We start from the raw sequence: 23,549 nt of genomic DNA, 5'->3' as shown, positions 1-23,549 counted from the left end.
GAACCTTTATATCTTTTTCTATAGAAGTTTGTGTTATCTGCAAATAGATATAGTTCTACTTCTTCATTTCTTATCTGCATTTGTTTCTTTTGTCTTCTCTTTGCCTAAATGCTTTGGTTAGAATCTCCAGTACAGTATTGAAAAGATGTGGCGAGGGTGGACATCCTTGTATTGTGCCTGATGTCAGGGGAAGGCTTTCAGTGTTTTGTCATTTTGTTAGCTGTTCCCTTTATCAAGTTGAGGAATTTCCCTTTCATTCTTTGTTTCTTGATTGTTTCTGTTACGCAGATATTGCCAAATGTTTTTCTGCAGCTAAGATCATAATGGGTTTTTTCCTACTTTATTAGTATATTACATTGGTTTTAATATATTGAACTAATCTTTCATTCCTGAGATAAATCCCACTTGGCCATGGAGTATAATTCTTTTTATATGCTGCTGGATTCAGTCTGCTACTACTTTGTTGAGGATTTTTGTGTTATACATGCATAAGGGATATTGGTCTGCAGTTTTCTTTTTCTTGTGATGTATTTGTCTGGGCATGATAATATTGACTTCATAGAATGAGTCAGGAGTATTCCTCTCTCTGTTTTTCTCTCTTTGGGCAGTTTATGAAGGATTGGTTATTAATTCTTTAAATGTTCTGTAGAACATAATAATGAATCCATCTTTACCTGGGCCATGGTCTTTTTATTTTTTGGAAAATTTTCTGATTATTAAGTTAGTCTCTTAAACTCTGTGACTCTTAGTATTACCATCTTTGCATATATAATTATATCAAATTGAATAAAAGGTTAAGGAAATTAAACAGAATGAAACCTCTTGAAGTCTACTGGCAAAATATTATGATCCACATAGTTTTTAGTACTTAATGCAGCTTATTACTGGATAAGCCTTTCTTCGTTCTCCAATACCCAGCTCAAATGATCCTTCTATGAAATTCTCTGTTGTTTCCCCCTAAAAAGTGATCTCTTCCTCTTGAATACCTCTTTTGCAACATTCCTTCCTTTTGTAACATGTACTTGTGTGTTTGTTTTTTCCTCCAAAGTGCCTATAAGCACTTTGCAGACTAATATTTTGTACCAAGTGTTTTGTACATAATAGGGAGCCCTGTAAATGTCTTCGGGACAATGACTGGATAATTTTTAAAGCATAATTTGTCTTTTTTTCCAGTTTGATGGCCCCAAGTCTATTTCATCTCTTGTCTGAACTACTGGTCACTGCAATAAACTGGCAGTTTCTTGGTCCCCTTTCTTAATATAGCATTGCCCTTCTCTACTTAGTATTTGTTACTCATCCTCTTTATCTATTGCCTCAACAATGACACCTTACAGCAAAAAGATTTGCCATAGCTTCATTTTTGAGAGTGAGGTTGCCCCAACTTCTTGTGTTTAGTTCCCAAGTTCTGCAAAAGTCCTCACAGACTTTCCTCCACTTATTTCTCCTATTTTCTAGGAAGAAATCTATCATCTCTATTATAGACAATGAAATGATTAGACATATTAGCCCCACTCATCCACTTATTTTTCTTATTATCACACTTCTATTTCAAATTCTTTTCTTCTGATACTTTTCATTTCCTTCCTTCAGTGAAATTGCCATCTTCACTATAAAATCCTTCTCTGTTAGTTAAATGGAAAATTATATCTCAATCCTTTGACTTCAAGACTGTTTTTTATCCTATGATGCATTGTCTTCATTATTATAAGAGATGATATATCTTTTTATATCTCCCATGATACTGTTCCTAGCACATAGTAGATACTAAAGTAGATACTAATTCATTTATTAAAGAAATGAATACATGTATTTAAAATTTAGATCTTTCTTGGGGCATTCAGGGAACTCCTAAAGATATGAAGACCCTACTTTTTAAAAATATCTCTTATAAAGAGTTCTCAATATTCCTTAATTTTGTACTATTAGTGGTTTTATAAACTGAAAACTAGACTTGTTATCATTATAAATCTATATGTGAATTTACTGTTACCCTTTTATTATGAGGATACATACATATTTGAAACTGTCTTAAAACAGTCATTCTTTCAGGATTTCACATTAAGGGGAATAAGAAAATAATTGATTTTATTGACTTGGTTTCAAGTCATTGTGAAACAGAATAGCAGAAAGTACCAAGTGGATTGAACCAAACAAACTTACTTGATTTAATCAGCAATTTGCATTTTAGCTTTAAATTAACAAATCCTTTTCCCAAAGAACATTTTGGAGACCAGTGAGTAGTATTTTGTGATATCCAATACTTATTTACTTATTTATTTTTAAATTTTTATTTATTTATGATAGTCACACAGAGAGAGAGAGAGAGAGAGAGAGGCAGAGACATAGGCAGAGGGAGAAGCAGGCTCCATGCACCGGGAGCCCGACGTGGGATTCGATCCCGGTCTCCAGGATCGCGCCCTGGGCCAAAGGCAGGCGCCAAACCGCTGCACCACCCAGGGATCCCCCAATACATTTTTATTTAAAAAAGTACAGGAATCAGAGTTTCAGGAGTTAGATTTACGTTTTTATTTTCTCACAGCATCACATTGTTGAGTCATCTTCCATTGACTGTGATTAAAATTTATTTTCCAAGAAAAAGTGAAATATGCTAGTGCTTATGTTTCAGAGAGTGGCTCATGTCAATTAGCAATGTACCTCTCTAGGAAGACCTTTGGATGTCTAGAAGTTACTGCTGATGCTTAATGTAAAAGGAGTGATTCACTGGAAGTATTAACTTTTAAAAGTCTTTTGTGCTTCCAAGGTGGTTTCCAGAAGTGCAGAATATTTATTACCAAGGCAATAAAAAAAAACAATTGCCAACCGGTGACAGCAGTGCCAAATTGGAATCTTTTTTCAACTGTGCGGCAACACTTATGACTTTACAGCTGCAGGAACTCACTTTGGTCTCCATGCAGGATTTCACAGACTTAATAGCACAACCACCAGTAAGTATGGTGCAGTTACACCAATATTCATCTACTAATTTATTTTCAAAAGGAAAATGTTTTTTTTTTTTTAAAGAACTTTTTCCAGTGGGAGAGGAGGAAGTATACTTTTAGATCACTTACCTATTTTTTTTAAAAAAAGTATCAATCTGAATATTCAGGATTCAGGATTCAACATGATTATATTCATGTTGGTGAAGGATTAGTGAAGGGAAGTAAAAATATTGGGAAATTTGGGTCGTGATGCCTGGGGAAGGTTTCTGCAAGGAACTCTTTTCTTTCTGGAAGAGAGTCCTATTAGAATGTGACCTGGGCCTGGAAATTTGAATGTTCTCTTGGGCTCTTGTATGAGTGTAGAGCCCCATTGCTATGCACATTCTCCTTTTTCTGGAACTCCTTGATCTGTAGGCCAGGTGGATACTAGATACCAACACGTCTAGCTGGGAATTATTCTTGCTCTTTTTAGTAGAGCTCCTCATTGGCTTAACCGTCTAGGGCATAAGAGGAGATGTGAGTTCCCATGTTTTCTAATTGGGACCAGTGCACTGCTTAGTCTCTCCTGGTTCATAATATATTAACATCCATGTATAATTTTTTCTTGCAGGATTCTATTAGAGCTTATGAACATCCGGGTTTCATCATGAGGCTGATTCTTGAAAATGACACCATTAAGTTTGAACCTGATTTCAATGACTATGCAGACATCCTTCTGAACATTTATGACATCATGATTAAGGCTGTCAGTTTTGTCCCAAGAGTTGAGACAAAATTGTATTCCAAGTGGGTAAGTAACAAGGGTATTCTGATAGCTTGAATTTCCATGATGATATTCATTTCAAACAACCTTTAAAAAGTGTAGACCTCTATTCTCTGCCTTGCAGAATATAAATGGCTTGGTAAAATTGGTATATAAGAAAATTTTAATTCAACAAAATACTGTTTTCCCATTAGCTGATCTTGGAGTATACCTAGTTTCTTGGGACTGAAATTTTTCTTAAGGGAAAGAATTAAAGTTGTGCTCCAGTTTAAAACATTTGATGAGTGTTTGCTGTAGCACTCAAGCCATGCCGTAGGCCTCCCTTATACTGTTGTAGCTCTCTAAAACCGTCCTCCAGTTGATTACTCTCCTCATATACCTTTTCCCATAAGTAGTAGCATCTCTGTACTCTCCAATCCCAAATTCTACTTCCCTTCTCTCTCTGGCCACGTATTTAGCAAAGCTTTGCTGAACTTGGGTATTTCAACAGCAGTTACTGCAGTCTCGTGTACAAAACAAGCATGTCTGATAATTCCTTCACTTAAAATGTTTTCAAGCTTTTTAAGTCCAGTGGCTTGTTAAATTCTTTCCTATTTCTTTTACTTTTTAAAAAATATTTATTATATAGAAAGAGCATGCACACAAGTAGGGGGTGGGCAGGGAAGGGCAGAGGGGAAGGGAGAGAACATGTGAAGCAGACTCTGCGCTGAGCTCCAACCTCAACACAGGGCTCTATCCACCACTGTGAGATCATGACCTGAGCCAAAACCAAGGGCTGGCGGCTTAAACGACTGAACCACCCCACCCAGGTCCCCTCTTTTTTATTGAAGTCATTCACAAATATGAATAGGAAAGCATCCAGGAAACTAGTGTGTAGTTTTAGGTGGTAGTAAAGTTACCCCCATGTACTAGAATCTAACTAGAGAAGTGGACTATCATTATGGATACCCTTAAGCTCTTCTGCTGACCACTGCCCTTCCCTGTTCCCACACTCCTCTCCTACCTTGTGGCAAAAGAATCGCTATCTCGAATTTTGTAGTTATTAAGCTGAAATTTCAAGATAGACTTACAACCTGTGTGCATATCCCTCAACAATTACCATTTATTCTTTCCAGGACTTTGTGTGGAGTCATCTTATAATCACTGACCTGTTTTTTTTTTTTTTTTAAAGATTTTATTTATGAGAGAGAGAGAAAGAGAGAGAGAGAGAGGCAGAGACACAGGCAGAGGGAGAAGCAGGCTCCATGCAGGGAGCCCGACGCGGGACTCGATCTCAGGTCCCCAGGATCACGTCCTGGGCCCAAGGCAGGCACTAAACCGCTGAGCCACCCAGGGATCCCCTGCTTGTTTGTTTGTTTGTTTGTTTTACTCAACATTGTGATGGTGAAATGATCCATTGTGAGGATATTATCCTCATCATAGAGCTTCTAATTTTTTTAAGATTTTTATTTTCTAGGAATTCCTTTAAGTTCTTTGTCAAATCGCACAGGTCACTTTTGATAGTCTCTTGTATTTAGTCATATATTTGTTACTCTTTTACTTCTCTATAAAAGGTGCTTTGCTGATATGACCCTTGCCCATGGTGGCTTATTTCTGTGGGTGTTTTTTCTTTATTATTCTGGGCTTATACATGTAAGTACCTCACGCAGGGAGGTCCTTAGGGCCTTAATTTAAGTGGGTTCCTCCAGAACTTGCATATTCTCCTGATGGTTGCTCTGGAGGCCTCTCCAGACTGAAGGACTATTTTTTTTTTGTTGTTGTTTTTTTGTTTTTTTTTTTTTATTGGTGTTCAATTTACTAACATACAGAATAACACCCAGTGCCCGTCACCCATTCACTCCCACCCCCCGCCCTCCTCCCCTTCTACCACCCCTAGTTCGTTTCCCAGAGTTAGCAGTCTTTACGTTCTGTCTCCCTTTCTGATATTTCCCACACATTTCTTCTCCCTTCCCTTATATTCCCTTTCACTATTATTTATATTCCCCAAATGAATGAGAACATATAATGTTTGTCCTTCTCCGACTGGCTTACTTCACTCAGCATAATACCCTCCAGTTCCATCCACGTTGAAGCAAATGATGGGTATTTGTCATTTCTAATAGCTGAGTAATATTCCATTGTATACATAAACCACATCTTCTTTATCCATTCATCTTTCGTTGGACACCGAGGCTCCTTCCACAGTTTGGCTATCGTGGCCATTGCTGCTATAAACATCGGGGTGCAGGTGTCCCGGCGTTTCATTGCATTTGTATCTTTGGGGTAAATCCCCAACAGTGCAATTGCTGGGTCGTAGGGCAGGTCTATTTTTAACTGTTTGAGGAACCTCCACACAGTTTTCCAGAGTGGCTGCACCAGTTCACATTCCCACCAACAGTGTAAGAGGGTTCCCTTTTCTCCGCATCCTCTCCAACATTTGTTGTTTCCTGCCTTGTTAATTTTCCCCATTCTCAGTGGTGTGAGGTGGTATCTCATTGTAGTTTTGATTTGTATTTCCCTGATGGCAAGTGATGCAGAGCATTTTCTCATATGCATGTTGGTCATGTCTATGTCTTCCTCTGTGAGATTTCTGTTCATGTCTTTTGCCCATTTCATGATTGGATTGTTTGTTTCTTTGGTGTTGAGTTTAATAAGTTCTTTATAGATCTTGGAAACTAGCCCTTTATCTGATATGTCATTTGCAAATATCTTCTCCCATTCTGTAGGTTGTCTTTGAGTTTTGTTGACTGTATCCTTTGCTGTGCAAAAGCTTCTTATCTTGATGAAGTCCCAATAGTTCATTTTTGCTTTTGTTTCTTTTGCCTTCGTGGATGTATCTTGCAAGAAGTTACTATGGCTGAGTTCAAAAAGGGTGTTGCCTGTGTTCTTCTCTAGGATTTTGATGGAATCTTGTCTCACATTTAGATCTTTCATCCATTTTGAGTTTATCTTTGTGTCTGGTGAAAGAGAGTGGTCTAGTTTCATTCTTCTGCATGTGGATGTCCAATTTTCCCAGCACCATTTATTGAAGAGACTGTCTTTCTTCCAATGGATAGTCTTTCCTCCTTTATCGAATATTAGTTGCCCATAAAGTTCAGGGTCCACTTCTGGATTCTCTATTCTGTTCCACTGATCTATGTGTCTGTTTTTGTGCCAGTACCACACTGTCTTGATGACCACAGCTTTGTAGTACAACCTGAAATCTGGCATTGTGATGCCCCCAGATATGGTTTTCTTTTTTAAAATTCCCCTGGCTATTCGGGGTCTTTTCTGATTCCACACAAATCTTAAAATAATTTGTTCTAACTCTCTGAAGAAAGTCCATGGTATTTTGATAGGGATTGCATTAAACGTGTACATTGCCCTGGGTAACATTGACATTTTCACAATATTAATTCTGCCAATCCATGAGCATGGAATATTTTTCCATCTCTTTGTGTCTTCCTCAATTTCTTTCAGAAGTGTTCTATAGTTTTGAGGGTATAGATCCTTTACATCTTTGGTGAGGTTTATTCCTAGGTATCTTATGCTTTTGGGTGCAATTGTAAATGGGATTGACTCCTTAATTTCTCTTTCTTCAGTCTCATTGTTAGTGTATAGAAATGCCACTGACTTCTGGGCATTGATTTTGTATCCTGCCACGCTACCGAATTGCTGTATGAGTTCTAGCAATCTTGGGGTGGAGACTTTTGGGTTTTCTATGTAGAGTATCATGTCATCGGCGAAGAGGGAGAGTTTGACTTCTTCTTTGCCAATTTGAATGCCTTTAATGTCTTTTTGTTGTCTGATTGCTGAGGCTAGGACTTCCAGTACTATGTTGAATAGCAGTGGTGAGAGTGGACATCCCTGTCTTGTTCCTGATCTTAGGGGAAAGGCTCCCAGTGCTTCCCCATTGAGAATGATATTTGCTGTGGGCTTTTCATAGATGGCTTTTAAGATGTCGAGGAATGTTCCCTCTATCCCTACACTCTGAAGAGTTTTGATCAGGAATGGATGCTGTATTTTGTCAAATGCTTTCTCTGCATCCAATGAGAGGATCATATGGTTCTTGGTTTTTCTCTTGCTGATATGATGAATCACATTGATTGTTTTACGGGTGTTGAACCAGCCTTGTGTCCCAGGGATAAATCCTACTTGGTCATGGTGAATAATTTTCTTAATGTACTGTTGGATCCTATTGGCCAGTATCTTGTTGAGAATTTTTTCATCCATGTTCATCAGGGATATTGGTCTGTAATTCTCCTTTTTGGCGGGGTCTTTGTCTGGCTTTGGAATTAAGGTGATGCTGGCTTCATAGAACGAATTTGGAAGTACTCCATCTCTTTCTATCTTTCCAAACAGCTTTAGGAGAATAGGTATGATTTCTTCTTTAAACGTTTGATAAAATTCTCCTGGGAAGCCATCTGGCCCTGGATCTTGTGTCTTGGGAGGTTTTTGATGACTGCTTCAATTTCCTCCCTGGTTATTGGCCTGTTCAGGTTTTCTATTTCTTCCTGTTCCAGTTTTGGTAGTTTGTGACTTTCCAGGAATGCGTCCATTTCTTCTAGATTGCCTAATTTATTGGCGTATAGCTGTTCATAATATGTTTTTAAAATCGTTTGTATTTCCTTGGTGTTGGTAGTGATCTCTCCTTTCTCATTCATGATTTTATTAATTTGAGTCTTCTCTCTCTTCTTTTTAATAAGGCTGGCTAATGGTTTATCTATCTTTTTAATTCTTTCAAAGAACCAACTCCTGGTTCTGTTGATCTGTTCCACAGTTCTTCTGGTCTCGATTTCGTTGAGTTCTGCTCGAATCTTTATTAACTCCCTTCTTCTCTTGGGTGTAGGATCTATTTGCTGTTTTTTCTCTAGCTCCTTTATGTGTAAGGTTAGCTTTTGTATTTGAGTTCTTTCCAGTTTTTGAATGGATGCTTGTATTGCGATGTATTTCCCCCTTAGGACTGCTTTTGCTGCATCCCAAAGATTTTGAACGGTTGTATCTTCATTCTCATTAGTTTCCATGAATCTTTTTAATTCTTCCTTAATTTCCTGGTTGACCCTTTTATCTTTTAGCAGGATGGTCCTTAACCTCCATGTGTTTGAGGTCCTTCCAAACTTCTTGTTGTGATTTAGTTCTAATTTCAAGGCATTATGGTCCGAGAATATGCAGGGGACAATCCCAATCTTTTGGTATCGGTTCAGACCTGATTTGTGACCCAATATGTGGTCTATTCTGGAGAAAGTTCCATGTGCGCTTGAGAAGAATGTGTATTCAGTTGAGTTTGGATGTAAAGTTCTGTAGATATCTGTGAAATCCATCTGGTCCAGTGTATCATTTAAAGCTCTCGTTTCTTTGGAGATGTTTTGCTTAGAAGACCTATCGAGTATAGAAAGAGCTAGATTGAAGTCACCAAGTATAAGTGTATTATTATCTAAGTATTTCTTCACTTTGGTTAATAATTGATTTATATATTTGGCAGCTCCCACATTCGGAGCATATATATTGAGGATTGTTAAGTCCTCTTGTTGAATAGATCCTTTAAGTATGATATAGTGTCCCTCTTCATCTCTCACCACAGTCTTTGGGGTAAATTTTAGTTTATCTATTATAAGGATGGCTACCCCTGCTTTCTTTTGAGGACCATTCGAATGGTAAATGGTTCTCCAACCTTTTATTTTCAGGCTGTAGGTGTCCTTCTGTCTAAAATGAGTCTCTTGTAGACAGCAAATAGATGGGTCCTGCTTTTTTATCCAGTCTGAAACCCTGCGCCTTTTGATGGGGTCATTAAGCCCGTTCACATTCAGAGTTACTATTGAGAGATATGAGTTTAGTGTCATCATGATATCTCTTCAGTCTTTGTTTTTGTGGACTGTTCCACTGAACTTCTTCTTAAAGGGGAATTTTAAGAGGCCCCCTTAAAATTTCTTGCAGAGCTGGTTTGAAGGTCACATATTCTTTTAGTTGCTGCCTGTCTTGGAAGCTCTTTATCTCTCCTTCCATTTTGAATGAGAGCCTTGCTGGATAAAGTATTCTTGGTTGCATGTTCTTCTCATTTAGGACCCTGAATATATCCTGCCAGCCCTTTCTGGCCTGCCAGGTCTCTGTGGAGAGGTCTGCTGTTACCCTAATACTCCTCCCCATAAAAGTCAGGGATTTCTTGTCTCTTGCTGCTTTAAGGATCTTCTCTTTATCTTTGGAATTTGCAAGCTTCACAATTAAATGTCGAGGTGTTGAACGGTTTTTATTGATTTTAGGGGGGGATCTCTCTATTTCCTGGATCTGAATGCCTGTTTCCCTTCCCAGATTAGGAAAGTTTTCAGCTAGAATTTGTTCAAATACATATTCTGGCCCTCTGTCCCTTTCGGCGCCCTCGGGAACCCCAATTAAACGTAGGTTTTTCTTCCTCAGGCTGTCGTTTATTTCCCTTAATCTATCTTCATGGTCTTTTAATTGTTTGTCTCTTTTTTCCTCAGTTTCCCTCTTTGCTATCAACTTGTCTTCTAGGTCACTCACTCGTTCTTCCACCTCGTTAACCCTCGTCGTTAAGACTTCTAGCTTGGATTGCATCTCATTCAATTGATTTTTAATTTCTGCCTGATTAGCTCTAAATTCTGCAGTCATGAAGTCTCTTGAGTCCTTTATACTTTTTTCTAGAGCCACCAGTAGCTGTATAATAGTGCTTCTGAATTGGCTTTCTGACATTGAATTGTAATCCAGATTTTGTAACTCTGTGGGAGAGAGGACTGTTTCTGATTCTTTCTTTTGAGGTGAGGTTTTCCTTCTAGTCATTTTGCTCAGTGCAGAGTGGCCAAAAGCAAGTTGTATTGGGAAAAAGAGAAAAAGAGAGGAGAGAAAGAAGGAAAGAAAAGAGAAAGAGAAAAAAAAAAGGGAAGAAAAAGAAAAAAAAAAAAACGAAAAAAAAAAAAGGAAGAAAAAGAGAAAGAAAAAGAAAGGAGAAAAAAAAGGGGGTGGGGGAAGGAAACAAATCAAAAAGCAAACCAAAACAAAAACAAAAACAAAAACAAACAAACAAAAAAAAGAACCACCGGGGAGTATCTTCTGATTCTGTGTACTTTAAGTCCCTTGGCTTCTCCTGGAAGTTGTCCGTCTAGCTGGTGTTCTGGGGGAGGGGCCTGTTGTGCTGATTTTCAGGTGTGAGCACTTGGGGGAGCTGCTGTGCCCCTGCCTGGTGCAGGGCTCGGTGGGGGTTGTTTACCCCGTGAGGCCGCGGGAGGAACAGCCCCAGTGGCGGGGCAGCTCTGGAAACCTGGATTCAGCTCCGGCAGGAACTCCGTCTGCAGGGCCTGGAGGCTCCGGGCGGGGCCGCTGATCTGCTCAGCTGGGGCAGGAGCGTCCTCGCTGTCCTGGGCCCTCCCGGCCTCTGCCTGTCCCGGGGGAGGCGGGATCCTGGGCTGTGTCCGGGCGCCCTGTGCTCCGGGGCCTGCGCTGGTAGATTCGCGCTCCCGCCCCGCAGCCCCCTCCGCGGAGCCGCCGCCCGAGCCCCCCGAGCTGCTCCTGGAACCGCGCAGCCCCCTCCGCACGGAGCCTCTTCCTCTGCCCGAGCCCCTCCGAGCTGCTCCCGGGCCGCGCAGCCCCCTCCGCGGAGCCGCCGCCCGAGCCCCTTCAGCTGCTCCGGGTCCCGCCGGGTCCCGCCGCGAGCGCTGCAGCCCTTAGGGAGCTCGGCGCATCTCCCGGGGCGCAGGTGTCTGTTAGTGTCCCCGGGAGCCCGAGGGCATCCCCGCCCTCCTGGGTCCTGCTCCACCTCCCCGCGAGCCCCTTTCCCCCGGGAAGGTCGGTGCAGCTCCTGCTCCTCCGGGACGGGGCTCTCCTGTCCTGGGGACACTCGCCCCGGCCTCAGCCCGGCTCCTCCTGGGCCCCTCCCCCTTGGAGGCCTTTGTTTCTTTATTTCTTTTTCCCCGTCTTCCTACCTTGATAGATGCGCGAACTCTTCTCACTGTAGCATTCCAGCTGGTCTCTCTTTAAATCTCAGGCCGAATTCATAGATTTTCAGGATAATTTGAAGGTTTTCTAGGTAGTTTGGTGGAGACAGGTGATTTGGCGACCCTGCTCTTCCGCCCTCTTGCTCTTCTCCCTGAAGGACTATTTTTAAATGAAATTCTCGCAGCGGATTTTGTAGGCCACACTGGCAATGTACTAGTTTACCCAAATCTGCATGAGAACACGCTGCAGGTCACAAATTCTTCAGGTGACCATGTTTTTTCTTCTGCACTGAAAGACAAGGTCAAAACAGGATATTTTCCTTGCCTTTCCTCCCTCATTCAGAGGTTCCCTCGCCCGTCAGCATTCTGAAATTGTGTGTCCCCTTCCCGTGTTCTTGGCTTTCTGTGGGGTGCAGAAATTATGACTCCTCCTTCCTCAGGGTTGAGGCTTTGTTTCCTGACCATCATCCCCACCCCATCCCCACGCACCCCTGCACAGAGGCCCGTCTTGCTAGAGACTCATTTGAGCAAAACTTAGGCCACCAGGGATCAGCAGTCTCTGGGCAGCTGCTCACTTGGGCACAGGATTACCTCTCAGTTTATGTTCTCTCACGTTGGTCCCTAGACTTGCTCTATTATTTTGCTTCCTTAGCTGTGTATTATACAAGTTGTGTTTGGCATTTTCCCCCCCCAGCACACTTACAGGTTTTGAACTAGATAGCTATTTTCAGGTTATCCGTTCCTCATGTTGCCACAGACAGAAGTCTCTCGAGAAATACAGTTTACTTTGTCCTCCGTTTAACTTCAGTTCTATTTGTTCTATTAGTTCTATTGCATCTTTCTCCAGGGATACCCTGCCTTTTTTTTTTTTTTTTTTCAGGAATGATCTGAAGGAGCTTACCCAACAGACAAATATAACACGTTAGTGAGAATCACAGGGTGTGCTCAAAGTAGAGGAAAGGATTACCGTCATTTGAATGAATACAGTTGCTTTGATTTAATGGTTATAAAATACGGCTCTGAGTCTCCTGGTTTCTAAGGAATAAGACAAGTTTTAATTGGAATTAAACAGTTAATTTAGACTGCTCAGGTATTCTTCCTGCTGTGAGATTCTGAGAGAAAGAGATCTTACACGGGGACTTCTACACAGGGTAATAGTTCTGAAACCCTATGGGTCAGCATCACCTGGTGAGATTTTAAAAATACAAATCCACCACCACCACCTCTTGCTCCTAGAGATGCGGATTCACGGTGGTAGTTGGTTCTCAGAGACAGGTTGCCAGAATCATCTAGGGACATTTTGCTAGTTATCAGTTAGGTTTGGAAACAAGTGATATAGAAGACACTTCGAGTAAGATGATTGAACGTGATTTCGATGACCTTTGACAGCAACTGCAGAAGCGTATTTCGTAGAGCTGTTCTTATCACAGTCTTTGATAGAAACAGAAAGTGAAATTAAAATCCACTTTTTTTTTCCCCATGATAGGTAAGTGCAAGGGGCTAAGATGCTGTGAGTGCAGGCATATCACCATCTATCTTATGATCTCTTTTGATAGACCTTGGAACACTTGGCACTGTCTCATACAAAATATTCCCCTTAACTCCTGATAGAAACTGATTAGAATTCATATCACAAGTATACATGCTAATATAGTTCTGATGTACTGGTATCCAGTTATGTTTAGAAAGAGAGACCTATAGGCTATGGACATCAGACAGGCTGTTAATATGTTTAAGAAACATTGCATAATGAATATTAATGACCTTTGCATTTGATCCAATAATTACATTGCATACAGTACATAATATAGATTGCTTTATCCCAAAGTTGTTGTGTTTTGTTTTGTTTTCTGGAATAGATGGCACCAAGCACCTACGGAGCTCAGGGCTGAGTGGTGGTGGTGGGATTCACTAAAGTTCTCAAGAAGCATCTAGTTCTAAGCAATATGAGCATCTTAGGCAAATGCACCCTGGAGACCTGAATAAACTACCCAGATCTCTAAGGAATCTTTTTTTTTTCTCTAAGGAATCTTTTGATATTATCTAGTAAATGCTGTAGAATATCCACTACGGATCATAATTTTTGTTTGTCACAGTGAAAAATCCCTTCTGAATGGGGGGGGTAGAGCATCTACATTTTTAAGTGTAACTTGATTCAAGATAATCAACCATGTAGACACATGTACTTGCCCTTTTTTTTAAAGATTTTTTTTAAAGATTTATTTATTTATTTATGATAGACATAGAGAGAGAGAAGCAGAGACACAGGCAGAGTGAGAAGCAGGCTCCATGCAGGGAGCCCAACGTGGGACTCGATCCTGGGACTCCAGGATCACGCCCTGGGCCAAAGGCAGGCGCCAAACCGCTGAGCCACCCAGGGATCCCCTGTACTCGCCCTTTTATTTGAGAAGAGGAGACAAGCTGTTGAGATGTGTTTGCTTATTTAAAATTGTTGTCTGATCCATTATTCTAATGGTGGTAGCAGAATGCACATTTTGTAACTAGGAATTTTAGTCTACTCTAGTCGCTGTTCACAGAATCAAAGATCAAAGGTCAACAAATGAGTGACTTAACAGTCTTTCTTTGTTCTAAGACAGATTACTCCTCAAGGTGAAAAAGTACTGTGATCAAAGAATATGATGATATGACACTGAGCTGGTTGACTTTTTAAAAACAAAATGCAATGCAAGGACTACCTTATAAAGCATATACAATTGCACAAAGAAAATGTGGATTTTGGGTGTTTTCATATTCTTTTATTTTGTCTATATTTTCAAGTGGCAGTTCTTTGATCCCTACAGAAAAACAAAACTAGGTAGCCTTGAAGGAAAACAAAAAAAGTTATATGAGACTCAGATATTCAATACACTGCTATGATTAAACTGAATATCTTTCTATAGAGGTTATAAAATCAAAAAGGTCTTGTGAGTAAAAAAAAAAAAAAACAACCTTTTCTCTCACACTTAACGCTGGGAAATGAACAAAGGGTGGTGGAAAGGGAGGCGGGCGGGGGGTTGGGGTGACTGGGTTACGGGCATTGAGGGGGGCACTTTGATGGGTTGAGCACTGGGTGTTATGCTATTTGCTGGCAAATCGAACTCCAATAAAAAAATAAAAATGAATAAAATTTAAAAACCTCTATATATGGTAAGATCGGCATTTTTACAAAGATAAAGGATACGACTACCTTTATTTTTGGAAATGAATGTTATTTTTCTCCTTTGTTTAGGAAAGTAAGTCTAAGCCAGCAACCTTGAAACCAGTAATTCTGAATGAAATCATCGAAGCCCACAAAGACAAGGTGAAGGAAGTGGTAATAAGAGAGAGTGAGGAACCTACCAAACACCTCAGACTCTATGACAAGTATAACTTTCTGATCACCAGAAAAGCTGAGCAAGAAGTCGATGCTTTCCTCGAAGAAAATCATACTTATGAGAGAATAATTCAAGAAATTCGCAAGTACCAAAAACTAATAGAGGAGATACAGTACACATCTAGAAAGGTAAATGATCTGTTTTTGTACAACTGTTCTTTGTAACTAATGATCTTTTTTTCCCAGTTTTATTAGGATGTGTTCTTGGACCATACAGTGAAAGACTCAGACCGTTACTATCAACAGGGAAAGTATTTCTTGCCTCTCCACGGGCCAAGTGTTGGGGTAGTAAGCCCTGGATAAGTGGAAGGAGACAAAACAGGGTTCTTGTCCTCATAGGACTGAAAGTCTAGTACTTCAAGCCTAACTTTTAGTTACTTTATATAATTTGATCCCTCAAAAATTCAAAGAACTTAATTTTTTCTTTTGCTTTAGTGTTTAAAAATCCTTTGGAAAATACAGTAATTACACCAAAATGTGATTACTTCTGTTCAGCAAGAGGCTGGTAATTTAAGATTTTCATTTGTCCTTTTTTATAATTTCCAAAATTTCCACCTTGAACACACATTACTGTTTTGTACAGAGAATATGTAACATTTAAATCCCCCACTGTCTATTTAGCAATAACTCAATTCTCCAAAGTTCTTATATCCGTTGTTGTCCTGAAATAGAATTGGCTTCCAAGATAACAAACTCTTGAAGATTTACCCAGAAGATAGCTGCAAAATATGAGTGTTTAGAAAATCCTGCCTGAATCATATTAAAAAAAAAACAACAACAGAAAATCTGAATCTTGTTAGATCACACACACCTTGTGAGAAAGGCAAAATTGTGGGAATCTTTTATTTTCATGTTTATTAAACTTTTAATACTTAACATTGCAGACTGTTCGTTTAGGAATGTTTGAGATGCACTGTGAGGAATTAATCAGAGCTTTGGTGAAGCGAGCAGAAATTATTTGTGGAAAACTTATAGCTAAAATGTTCAGAGATCACCAGGAAGTAAATACAAGGTATTTATGTGATACTATTTTTTTTTTCAGGGGGATGTTAGATAGAATCAGTTGTCCTTCAAATAAAGTTATGGATTAGAATGGTGTCATCAGTGACCCTCCTACTTGGCTTCGTTATGCTATGATTATTATTAGGTTTTCACCACAACTGTGCCTACCCAACTGCCTGAAATAAGGCGGTATTAAAATGTGCTTGCAGTTTTGTTTGCACAAATCAGATGAGCATTTTCTAAGATCACTAAGATTTTAAGTTTGTATAATCCAGTACACAAAGCGGATTTTCCCAATAATTGTCCTCAGTCCTAACCGACCCTCAAGTTTGGAACTTCATTCAGTGTAATTACTCTTTAAGGCCGTGATAACATGTTATCTTAACTAAAAACTTATTTGTTGACCAACCTGGAGATTTTTAGGAAAACTGGCTCATGTTAAGTAAACTCGTGGAAAGGTAGAAAGCAGGATACCCATCTATTTAGACAAGAAATAGAACTTGTCTTAGAACAACTGGTGTTACTGTTGCTCCGGGAACCTCTTTTTCTGGCATCGGTTACATGGAAAATCCCCCCACATAATCAGAAATTTTGTAATGGTTATGGTATTACAGGAAAACATAGATCATTCAAAAAATATTCAGGATGCATGAAAGCCGAAAGGAAGCTTATATTAGGCACAACAGTAAGTGCTTATACTCTAAATATGAATATAATTGCTGAAGGAAGTTACACTCTTAAGGGGGAAATAGACCTACAAACCGGTACCACTTTTTGGGTGCTATCTCAACTAAATCTCTGATAGAGCCCCTAAAATTGTAGGTTGGAAGTGATTGTTTATGGCCCTGGCTTTTATATAGGATTAGGAACTTCTTGAGAGTCGTTATTATATCTTCTCCATTTCTCTGTCTCTCACTTAACATCATAGTTGGGAATGTAATAAATGATCATTAAATGTATATTGAATGAATGACCATGGACACAAATTGGCTTTTTAATTCTTTAGACGTCACATAGGTAAGATCATCTTTATTTTTCACATGGCGGCACGTTTAAATAGTACACAGGAATGTATTTAGGTATAAAGTTTAATTATGTAAGACTGATTTTGTCTGGTGTTTCAGATTATGTGATGAATTTGAGAAGATAGCTGAAAAAGCTCTTAGCACTCCTCCAAATACAGCGGAACTAATGGAAATGAAGGTATTATTTATAAACTCTTAGAAGTCCTATGTGTATAAGTTAATTGTCTCCCCAGCTGTTATTAGTTAATTATCAACATGATAATACAATAACAAATCACTCCAAAAGTTTAAAGAGCCTTAAAATAATATTTTATCATTCTTAGCTCATGAATCTGCAGTTTGGTGATTCAGGCTGGGTGTTCCCGGCCGGTTCTGGTCACAGTTGGATCACTCACTCAGTTGGGTCTCGCTAGCTCTCAGCTGGGTTGACTAGTGTGCGATTTTTGGCATTTTGACTCGACTTCACTCGTCTCTTAAACTCCAGCAGCCTCACTGGGTATGTTCTCCTGGCATGGTAGAAACGCAAAAGCAAGCCCAGTTGTACAGATGCTTTTCAAGTGTCTCTGTGCATCACAGTGGTCAACATCTCATTGGCCAAAACAAGTCCCATGGCCAGAGAATGAGAAGACACCACAGGTATGGATAGGAGGAGGTGAAACATGGATACTGGAAGAGCTGTTAGCATAACCATCTACCAATATTCTGAGAACATCATTAGTACTTCTTGCCATGTTCAAAGGCATTAACCAGGACTGTCTTGGGTAACCTGAGCTAGGAGGTCATCCTTAACTTTTTTAATCAAATATTTAATCTTTAATAATTTGTTTCCTATAGGCTGTTTTTATGACATGTTAAAATTTTCTGTGGTAGTTTGCCAAAATGTTTTGAGCCTAGGATTTATGGTATTAAAATAACAGGTAAGTCTCACTTCAATCATTTTTCATGTTTCTTCTGTACTTGAAGTCCGCCTAATGGTGGGTAAAACAACTAGCTAATCACCATTTTATTTTATTCCTTCTTCATTCTCATAACAACAGGCTTTTACGACACTTTCTTTTTCCAGCCAGCATTCTCAAGACCTAAAATGAAATGTTTTCCTCTTAGATTTTAAAATATTTAAGCCAACTCCGCAAAACATGTAAAATCATTCAAAACTTTGTATAGGCAAGAAGTTACAAAAGAAGTTCAAATGCTTATGCACATTCTTTAAATTACTCATTTAAAGAAAACTTTTTTAAAGTTATTAGAACCAACTTCTACATATCAGCCTTTAACTAAAAGAATTCTATTTTCTTTAAAGTTTTTGTACTTGGATTAGGGTTGTTAGCATGTGAATTTGTATGTGTGTGTATATGTGTGTGTATTTGATACACACATCTGTACATAATCTCTTTTAGAAGATTTTTATATTTTATATCAGTTTTCATAGGATGTCAAGTGATGCTTTGATCATGGATGATTATAAAATAACTGGAATTCCATAACTGTATTCCTTTGGAAAAATGAATATCAATATTGTTTATTTACCCTCCTAGCCATCACTGGAAATATTTACAAATTTGGAGTTATTTAATGTGAATTTCTGTTGTTCATAACAACAGAATTAGCAAATAGGATTCATTAACTGTTATTTAATATTTCTGTATCTTAGAGAAGTTTAGTTGCACAAGGGCAAAATAACTTCTGTATTCAGTACCGAAATTGGGAAATAAAAATCCTGTTGTTTGACTATACAGAAATCTAATTAACCAAATTACAAAAATATATTTTCAGTTAGACATTTTGTTACTTGCGGAAACCACCATGGTTCCCATCTTACTTGTTTGGATTTGGAACATAAAATGTAGCCTTCCTAGAATGATATATTAATGACAGACTTTTAGACAATGTTGCTCCTTTAATCACAAAAGTAAAATTTTAAGCAATATGGAATTGTACAAGGTAAAAAGCAGGAGTCTATCTTTTTCCATAAATTCTCTCTTTTGAGTAATGATTTTTTTTAAGTTTAATGTGAATTCTCTTTCCAAACATGTTTACAGTGTTAAGCATAAATAACACTAGAGAGAGAGAGATGAAGAGAGAAAACCAGAGAAATGAAGATTAAATAGACTTTTAAAAGCATTAAAAAAAAAGCAACATTTACTTCCTGGACAGGGAGGGTAGGGTATACAATAGGGAAGGTGAACATATAGGTAGTTACATGTCATTGCCAGTCTTCTCATTTTTCAATAGGGAAGCAGATTTCCTTCAACATTTATATTAAGATATGTGAATTAACATGTATCAAAAGAGCTTTGAAAAAAATTAAAAATTAAAAAAAGAGCCTTGAGAGAGCTATTTGTGCATATGTACACGTGCATGTACGCGTGTGCTCATGCACACACATACGCGTGCACACACCTGTGCATTCACCACTACCCCTCACAGATTTGTGTTTACAAAAACAAAATCATTACCCTGCGGCAAGTTACTGTATTCACTGAACAGTAATATCTTCTTTGTATCTCTCCCAGGTAACAAGGAATCTTAGCTTTTTCCCCAAGATCAGTAACTAATTAATATGATTTATTAAGTCATCCGTCATTTCGCTCTTGATTTTATTTTATTATTATTATTTTTTCCGCTCTTGATTTTAAGTGCATCTTTTCAATGCTGAATTCCCACAAGTACACAGATATAGTTCTGACCTCTCTTCTCCCTTCTCTATTCCTGGGACAGAACAAGAACTACTTAAATTACTACATCTAGGGGTACCTGGTGGGGGGGGCGCTCAGGGGTTGAGTGTCTGCCTTTGGCTCAGGTCCTGGGATCGAGTCCCGTGTCGGGCTCCCTGCATGGAACCTGCTTCTCCCTCTGCCTGTGTCTCTGCCTCTCTCTCTTTCTCTGTGTCTCTCATGAGAAAATAAATACCATCTTATAAAAATAAATAAGTCTATATTATGTGTTCATATTTGGCTAGTGTCTATCATTTTTTTCATGATTATCTTTACTACTCTTAAGTATTTACCATTTCAGAGACTTTCAGAATTATGATGAATTCTGTTTTTTAAAATGCCGTGGCAATTTTGATAGAAATTGCACTGGTTTTATAGACTTATTGGAGGCAAACTTACATCTTGAGAATATTACATCTTATCATATATTTATACTTTTATCCAGAACTTTTAAAATGTCCCTCAATAAAGCATTATAGTTTTCCTCATACAGATGTAGCACATTTCTTGTTAAATTTTGCCTATAGCTAGCTATGTTTTAGTTTTCATAGTTAAGGAGAGTGTTGTAGTCCTGGTGTCTGCTGCATGTTTGCAATTTTTTTTTTTTTTTGCATGTTTGCAATTTAACATTTGTTACGGAGGTGATGAGACTAATGCTTGTCCCCGCCCCCTCCCCCCGCCCCCAACTAGACCAGAAAGCCTATGGGGGCAAAGCTCTGGTCGGTTGGTTGTCGCACTGAATTGCCAGCCCCTGGCACAGTGTCAGGCACTAGCAGGTGTCCCAAAGTGCTGCTGTCAAAGAATAGATGATATCACCCTGCCTCGTTTCTCCCAGAAATCCATTGCATTCTTCTCTGGTTTCCTGGGGCTCCTAATGTGTTCAGTATTTTCTATTTTTCCCCGCTGCTGTTGTGTAGAGGTGCGTGGGACTGATGACAAGTGAGCTGTGTTGGCAGTCTCCTATGTTGAACCAAGAGCCTTCACTTCTAACAAGTCTGTACAAATTCATGCATCTTTATGCCAAGTGTCTCCACAGCCTATGTTTTGACTTGAGCTGTCCCTTGAAATGCCATTTGCAATCTTTGTCTTCCCGCAGGCTTATATTCAGAAAGTAGAGACAACTGAGATGGTTGAACTGGGCCAGAGATTGGTGGATTCTAAAAACTGCCTCGCCTTCCTCATTGAGTGTACAAACTTCTCTCCAGGAGACATCAGGTTAAATAATAATGTGTTCCAGTGGTTTGGAAGAATGGACGAAATTTTTGATGAGCACAGGAAAATCATTAAAGAGAAAACGGAACAATATCAAGAAGGCCTTAAGGTTGGCATCATAGATATTTTAAGTTATTTTCGTTGTCTGGAAATGTTTAAGTTTCGACTTCTTACAACAGCTCCTCTGTTTCACAGGTCAGGTATTTAAGCTTTCTTATGCCATCAGTCTTGGTGGAAGATGGTAGCCATACTGGACCATGCAGCTTCATTGCTTGACTTTTCAACGGTGAAAAATTCTAATACATTAACTACAAATGACCATTACTAAAAATAGTGTTTATTTTATACAGTTTATACTACTCTTTTGAGTTATTTTTATTGGTTGACCTCAAAGCTCTCTGGGCGAACTCACCTAGGGATTGTGCCCAGAGTCCTCACTCTAACATTCAGTAACTCTCATCTTTTCTGGTGTCCAACATATAAGATGGTTTGTGATTTTTTTTCCCCCTCATCTGCTTGTTCAGCTTCATCTTCTATCTCCTCCTTTTCTTGTTCTGGACTTTACAACAACCCTGAGCAACTTTTAGATCCCTGCCCTCCTTCCACCTCTCCTCTCTTATACGTTCTGTCCATTTGCTGGCAAGCGCACCCCTGGCCTGCACACGTGCTTGTCTCTCTCGTGGACTCAGTTGACTTTCTCAGAATTCTTCTCATCAGACCTGAGTTCTGCTTCTCCTCACCTCCCCTACATTTTGAACACGTCTCCACTGGATTAATTAACCTGATCACTATGTTCTCATTGTCAAGGGCATCTCGCCAGTAGACGGTCAGTGCTTTGATGGCAAACCTGTTTCCTTTATTCCTCTTCTCCATTTATACCCATGGGCTAGTGTGGTGCCTGACACGCAGGAATAGTGTGAGCCCCTCCATAGCTATTGTCCGAATAAATGATTTCATGGTTTCAGTTTCACATTACAGAGGAAGGAGCTGAGGTTTCCAAAGTGAAGAGACTTATGCCGGGTCAGCCAAGAGACGTCCTTTGATAGCAAGCCCAACCTCTTCCTATCACATTACAGCAAACACAATTCATTGGTAGAACATGTTGTTGGGAGAATAATTCATAGGCTTAACCAAAAACCTTTATTTTAAACTGTAGTCTGTATTTCTGTTGAGCATTAGGCCATTTCAGAATTTTTTTTTTCCAGAATTTTTTTAAACCTGTAGAAAACATCATGAATAGTAAATGTTAGACATGGAAGTCATGAAGGATTCTTCGAAAACTGTTAGGTGGCTCGGAGTTATCTGTGCTTTGCTATAAGTAAACACTATTCTCCAAACTACTATTGATGAATTTTGTCCTCTCATTTTTCTTCCCCCACTGGGCCAGAGCAATAAAATTTCCATGAACTAAAGAAGACAGAAATCAGCCTAGATAATCCATAAAATATAAAATCTAATTTTGAATAACCCAGATTTGACTTTTGAATATTTTATTAAGAGCTGATTTTTTTTAGAGCCATTTAATTTGGAGTGCCTTACCAATGATAATTTTGTAATGAGCTTTTTTCATTAAAAAAAAAAAAACCCACACGCCTGTTTTATATTAGAAGGCTGGAGTTTTTTAGATTTTAAAATCCAGATTTATTCGCCTTGCACATTTCCTGTGAAGAGAGCCAATAGGACAAGAAAAATGACCTTGGAGTGTTTTGTTTTAGCAATTGAAAATTGATAAGATATTGAATATCAGAACACAAAGTCTGTTTTTTATTTTTTTTATTTTTTTTTTTTTTAGTTATTTGTAAAAATGCCACAGATCTCACTATATAGCCTTTAAAAAACTGGAGCTTTCTTTTAGCCCCATACTTGATTATTATGAATTTTTAAAAAATCTTATAAATCATTTGTTAGCACACATTCTTTAGCATACTAAAGAATAATACCATTGTTTAGCCCATTCTTATTTTATTGGTTAGACTTTCTTACATTGGTAGGACAAATTTAACTTTATCTAATTTCGGAATTATAGGAATCTTAATTCATTAATTTTAAATCCCACCTCTTAAAAAATCCTGCATATTTTAGATCCTCATCATCTTCCAAATGAGTCTCCTCTTTATATCTTGCCAGTGACAAAACAGAATAATAATTCTGATAATCCTTACAAATATTTAAACTTTTCACGATGCCTAGGGGTTTTATCTTTAAAATATTGTAACAAAAACAAATAAAATATTGTAACAACAAATATTGTTTGTACTAGTTACGGTGTGAACGGTTTGTGGAGGAATTGGAGAGTTATGCTAAGCAGTCAGAAGAATTTTACTCCTTTGGAGACCTTCAGGATGTACAGCGATACCTGAAAAAGGCTCAAACTCTGAATGCAAAGTTGGACTTAGCAGCAGACAAGGTATAGTTTTTAAAATTTTTAAGAGGAAAAAAAATAAAATTTTTAAGAGGATGAATTAGTTCAAAAGAAAGCATTGGGTTCGTATTGTATATTCACCTTTTATAAATAGATTCAAATGAAAGTTTAGCTACCTTTCCAGAATAAGTGGCACAAATATCATACACCTAAAACTAATATAGTATGTTAACTATACAGGAATTAAAATTTTTTTTT

The 23,549-nt window shown here is 38.6% G+C and overlaps 1 protein-coding gene across 1 annotated transcript in view; it reads left to right on the top strand.

The window, feature by feature from the left end:
- DNAH7 (dynein axonemal heavy chain 7) overlaps positions 1-23,549 on the top strand; it is a 240,346-nt gene that overhangs the window by 40,691 nt on the left and 176,106 nt on the right. Inside the window, exons 11-17 of the mRNA XM_038585215.1 lie at positions 2,762-2,945; positions 3,550-3,729; positions 14,833-15,105; positions 15,861-15,988; positions 17,103-17,181; positions 20,814-21,038; positions 23,190-23,336. Coding sequence (XP_038441143.1) covers positions 2,762-2,945; positions 3,550-3,729; positions 14,833-15,105; positions 15,861-15,988; positions 17,103-17,181; positions 20,814-21,038; positions 23,190-23,336 — 1,216 coding nt within the window. The remainder of the gene's footprint in view (positions 1-2,761; positions 2,946-3,549; positions 3,730-14,832; positions 15,106-15,860; positions 15,989-17,102; positions 17,182-20,813; positions 21,039-23,189; positions 23,337-23,549) is intronic.

The sequence above is a fragment of the Canis lupus genome, chromosome 37 (genome assembly GCF_011100685.1).
Source record: "Canis lupus familiaris isolate Mischka breed German Shepherd chromosome 37, alternate assembly UU_Cfam_GSD_1.0, whole genome shotgun sequence".
NCBI classification, from domain to species: Eukaryota; Metazoa; Chordata; class Mammalia; order Carnivora; family Canidae; genus Canis; species Canis lupus.
Note: the sequence above shows the minus strand (reverse complement) of the source record. Positions and strands in the feature narration are given on the sequence as shown.